The 5,169-nt window shown below is 36.0% G+C and overlaps 1 protein-coding gene across 1 annotated transcript in view; it reads right to left on the reverse strand.

The window, feature by feature from the left end:
- Positions 1-636: 636 nt before the first annotated feature.
- LOC104545672 (disks large-associated protein 1-like) overlaps positions 637-5,169 on the reverse strand; it is a gene marked incomplete at its 3' end in the record, with an annotated part of 16,176 nt that continues 11,643 nt past the window's right edge. The window contains 1 exon segment of the mRNA XM_010190866.1: positions 637-901. Within this exon segment, the coding sequence (XP_010189168.1) occupies positions 637-901 (265 nt within the window).

Raw genomic sequence — 5,169 nt, forward strand, 5'->3', positions numbered from 1 at the left:
TTAGGCAAGTTATACTGAAATTAGGTTATTTTTGGTTCAGTGAACTATGATTCACTACTATAGCTATGAATTTTGCAGAAGACAGACAGAAACAATTATTGATTTAAGTCCATACTATTTTCTTTTATGGATAGACTTTGTTTTCTTCCTTTCAGGGAGCTCTCCATTTAAGAATAATTTAAAATAAAACACTAATACCAAAATTGTCCATTTGTGCAATTTTCATGAGAATTTTGGTGACTCTTTTAAAAAGCCCAAATAAAGAAAAACAGAAAGTGACATTTAGAAAACATGAATTCGTCACTCCTCTTGACTAAAGCTTTCATAAACAATTAAAAAATTTCCATTTTGGTTATGTTTCTCCACAAATGCAGTGCAATTCTGAGTTAACTGAAGTATTTAAATAACAAACCTATTGTACATACCTAAATACTCAACACTAACACATTGAACTGCTTTGCAAATTCAAAGCACAGTTAGTAGGGTCTCTTTTCAGAATACCATTGAAATACACACCCAAATCTACTTGTTCAGAAAAAAAATAAACCGAAAATAAGCATGACCGAACACACTTGTTAAATACTGTCCTTAACTGGTACCTAGAAGTAAAGAGTAGAAAGAAAGAGGAACAGAAACTGTAAGTCTTAATGGAGAGCTCTATATGATGCAGTAAAACATGGACTCACTTGAGGGTGGTGAGCTCTGTAAGGGATGGCTGGGTGGCCTTGAGATAGCTCTCCCTCCGTGCAGCAATCTTTGGAGATGGCTTCGGACTTGTGTCTGAGTCTCCACTGTCATCATCCCCCATGGCTTTGATGTAACTGCCACTACGCATTCGTCGGCAGGGAATCTCATCATCTTTCCCTCGCGGAGTGTACCCAGTCCATTCATCTTGCGGAACCTAAAGTGATAAATATAGTTCTCTTGTTAGTACGTTTTTCCCTGATGTTATTGTACAGCAAGATTTGACGGTGCTAAGCCACAACAGAGCCATAACAAAATCTGTCATGGCCAAGGACCCACCCCCAGTCCCATCTGGCCATGGGTTGCTGTTTGCAGTGGAGGCCCACTTCTCTGTCTGCATAGTCATAAGCACCTCTGGAGTTTGTTATTTTCCACTACTTATCTGGGAAGTTTCTAGCAAACACACTGACATAGGAGTCTCAGTTTGGTCTAATACTGGGCTGGATAATTTTTTTTTTTTGGTGGTTTTCATACAAAGCATTTATAAATCAGATCATAGCATTTTTGGTTCAGCTGAACATATTGAACACCTTTGGGGAAGCACAAAAAATGAAATATGAATTCCTGTATCACAATCTTTTCAGACAGAGTGTACATAACTACACTCACTAGGATGATTTTGGTTCAAGATACATGTCAAATAGGCGGAGCTATGTACTAATCATCACAAAAGCAGGTTTGCAAGTGTGAAATTATAATACTATCTCTTCTATAGCATAATTAGTGTGACTGAACACTCATCAGCTTGTAGGGATCCTCCTTTTGAATTATTTCAGACTGAGTGAGTCATACAATTCTTTATTCCCTTCTTTTTCTTCTGCTTCATGTGCACTATTTCTGTTGATCTGAAGCAAGTGCTACCCATTCTTTGCACTGGAAATCTGGAACACTGGGAATGTGCATTCAGGACATTTTAGAACCATAGAATCAAAGAAGCATTTGGTTGGAAAAGATCTTTAAGTCCAACCATTACCTGTCCACTACTAAACCACGACTCTAAAAGAGAACAGCCCAAGGTCATGGTGCTCTTGCTTACCCACCCTCTCTTTTCCTCAGCTCTTGGGGCTTCTCACCATTGTAAACCAACACCCTTCTCTTCCTTGTAACAGCAGAAACAACATACAGTGGAGCAGGGTCACTGAAGGAGTTTTCCTGAAGTTATTTTGCATAAAGCCCACTTTTATAGTAAAGTAAAAAAAACCCTTTAAAATTGCTTTTAAGTTAAATATATTTTGTGCTAGATTTAAATAAAAGTAGTTGGCAATTTTTAGTTTTCTACTTTTTAAAGTAGTCTTTCATTTGCTACTACTCTTAGTGAATCAAGTTTACAGAGCAAGCTATAGCTACAATGCTCAGAAACCATTACAAGCCATATTAGGCAAGGAGTCTGAAATCTGGGTTGCTAAAATTCATCCTGCGGCTTACAAATACTAGCATCTACCAGGATAATCACCTAGCGTATCTTTTCTATGGAAAGTTTGTCCTTCAGCAACATTTAACTTCTGCTGGGTATTTTCTGCATCCATCGCTCCACAAACTTCAGCCACAACATTTACATGCCAGCTTGTTCAGACAACCAAAACTGAAATGCAGGACTGTTTGCTAACAGCTTAGCTGTTTATTACCACTACAAACATAAGCCTAAGTCCCGAGTCTGTAAGACCTTTCAAATGTTACTGTCAATAGAGGTCAAATTTTTATGGTATTTAATCAATCCATGCTGCTATAAACTGCATCCAAAAATCACTGTGCTGTACAAAGGAACAAAGATATTTAGTGGTCCTAAGCATTCATGGGCTTATTACTAATTATAATTAATTAACAAAACTATTAATAAGCCATGTTATTGCTTTGTATCCTGCTGATTTCAAACCCAAGCCCTTGCCAGCTTTCTTCCTTCATTGACAACTCTTCTGCTTTTACTGCCATAATGATTTAGGCCCTTCCTTGAACTTCCAGGCTCAAACAAGTCCTTCTTTTCTCTTGTGCTCAGTCTAAGCTCTCTCTTTTCTCCCAGATCTCTCTTGGTCAAGTTTGGCCTTAATAAACTAATTTGAGGCTTTGATATTTTCCTCAGATGTCTCAAGATTTAATCCTGAAAGTGTGCTCTAGTCTGTGTCTCTATCAACACTTCTTCTTATGACTCAGTCTTTCTTCTTGGGACTCAGGCTTCCTTCTCAGTTGCTCCATGTTTTATTTAACCTCTTTTTCCCTTCCCCCCTTGTGCATTTCAAAAGTAAATTTCCATGTTTTCTTTAAATATCCTTTAGTTCATGACTCTGGTAACTCTACTTCTCTGAAACATTTAAATTCTTATCTTCCAGCAGCACGCAAAGTTTGTTGCTGTTTTCTTTTTTTTTTGGTTTGTTTTTGTTTTTTTTTGTTGTTGTTTGTTTGGCTTTTTTTTAATATTTGTCTGGGCTTCAGAATATAAGTTCCTTAAGACAGAAACAGATTTCAAAGTCCAGTTTTCTAATTGAACAATGACATGCAGAATTGTGTATCTATAAGAAGTAATTGAATAAAAGCACTTAAAAACACATAAGAACTGGAGCATTACAGACTGAGAGTACTAAGTACTAACAGAATTCACTGGAGGAGCAGGATTGAATATATGGCTCTGACATGTTTCCATACAAAATAAATTTATAAGAAAAGAAAAGAAAAGAAAAGAAAAGAAAAGAAAAGAAAAGAAAAGAAAAGAAAAGAAAAGAAAAGAAAAGAAAAGAAAAGAAAAGAAAAGAAAAGAAAAGAAAAGAAAAGAGAAAAGAACCAATGTTTCAAGACTGTGGCTTCTAAGTTTATTCCTAGCCCCCAGATCTGGAAAGTTGATGCTTTTCTGATGCGTATTTTTTTGTAAAGTGCAAATGAAGGTAATAGTTGGAAGTTGTTTTGATTCTGATTTTTGACAAGCAAGAGTGTGAAGCATTTTACACTCCTCCTCCAACTCCTTATGACAGACAGAGGATAATTTTTTTCCCAAGTCTTATTCTTGCATTGGTTCTAGGCCTATAGCATCATCAAACAGTGAAAATACAATCTTTATTCATACTGCCCTTCACATGCATTTTGGAATCTACAGCTGCTGTTTGTCAACTGTAAAACCTTGACTTTTCAAATCAGTCATGTACAAAAAAATAATTTAACACAGGTTTAGTAAAATCAAGCTCTGCGGACATTTTGATGATGTGCTCAAATTTTGGTCAAAAGTTTTAAACCTGTAATGGTGTATTTCGAATCAGTTTTCAGGCAGATATTAGATATCTGACAGTATGTAGAGAATTCATGAATTCTCAGACGATATGCACTTTAATCTGTTTAATATTTTATTCATTATACTTTAGTTAAAGATCTGTGCTTTTTCTCATTAAAATAAACTAGTGAATTAATCTTTAATTTGCTAAATAAAATATGTTAGTATAATGTTAAGGTTAATGTCTTTATCTGAGAAAAAGTAAGAGGAGTTAAAGTTACAATGCTTATATGGCTCCCATAATTCAGGCAGGCTGAACACCTGTAGTTTCATTAAATAGTAACAGACATACTGTTAAATTTAATGCTTTAGTTTATAGCTGCAATACTAACGATGATATACAGTTGCTGTGGGCACCATAACTCAAATTCTTGATTTCTGTTGTCAATAATCCCATACATAAGTACAATGCCTTTCATCCTAAAGCTTCTAAAAATTATCTAGATAAGCCAAGTTTTGAAGGTTGCTTGCAATGAACTTGCCACAAAACTTCCTATTTACACAAGCAAACAGTGTGTACCGCTCTGAGCCTTGAAGGCATTGCTCTAGCCCCACAATTTGTATGAGGTGATCTAGAGGAAGTTTCCAGTTTGAGTTCTGCTTGCTCAATGAAGCCGGGCAGCTTATCAAAAACAGCACACTATCTTTTTAGTAACCCTTCCACCTTTTCAACAGTTCAGTTGGAGAAAAAAACCCAAAACAACTGAGCTGCTCACACAGAGACCAGGGACAAGGCATTCTCAAGGAGTGTCACAAACCCACTGCTGGTTCGTGTGCTGGAGGTTACTCACACACACAAAAGCAAAGAAAATGATGCAAATGCAACCTAAGTTTCATTACCATATTATTGTTTTAAGGGTAAACTTTGTACATGACAAGGAGAAAGGGATGGCTGTGGATAGGAAAAACACCCAGATTTAGAGAACAGCTTAAAATAACAAACCAGATACGCTTCTAATTTCAGTTTACACATTGAGGAAGTCAGGGCATACAGACTATCTTATCTGCTTAGACAAAGCTGTAGTAGATGAATGTAATAGATATATGATTAAAAAGCTAGTCTGGTTAAAGTTTGCCCAATTTTCTGGCAGATATTTAAGGTTAAGTGTTTTGAGTTTTTTGTTTATTTGTTTTAGATTTTCAGTAAGGTTTCAGTGTTTGAAAGAATATTA

Source organism: Mesitornis unicolor, unplaced genomic scaffold (genome assembly GCF_000695765.1).
Source record: "Mesitornis unicolor isolate BGI_N332 unplaced genomic scaffold, ASM69576v1 scaffold9648, whole genome shotgun sequence".
Taxonomy (NCBI): Eukaryota; Metazoa; Chordata; class Aves; order Mesitornithiformes; family Mesitornithidae; genus Mesitornis; species Mesitornis unicolor.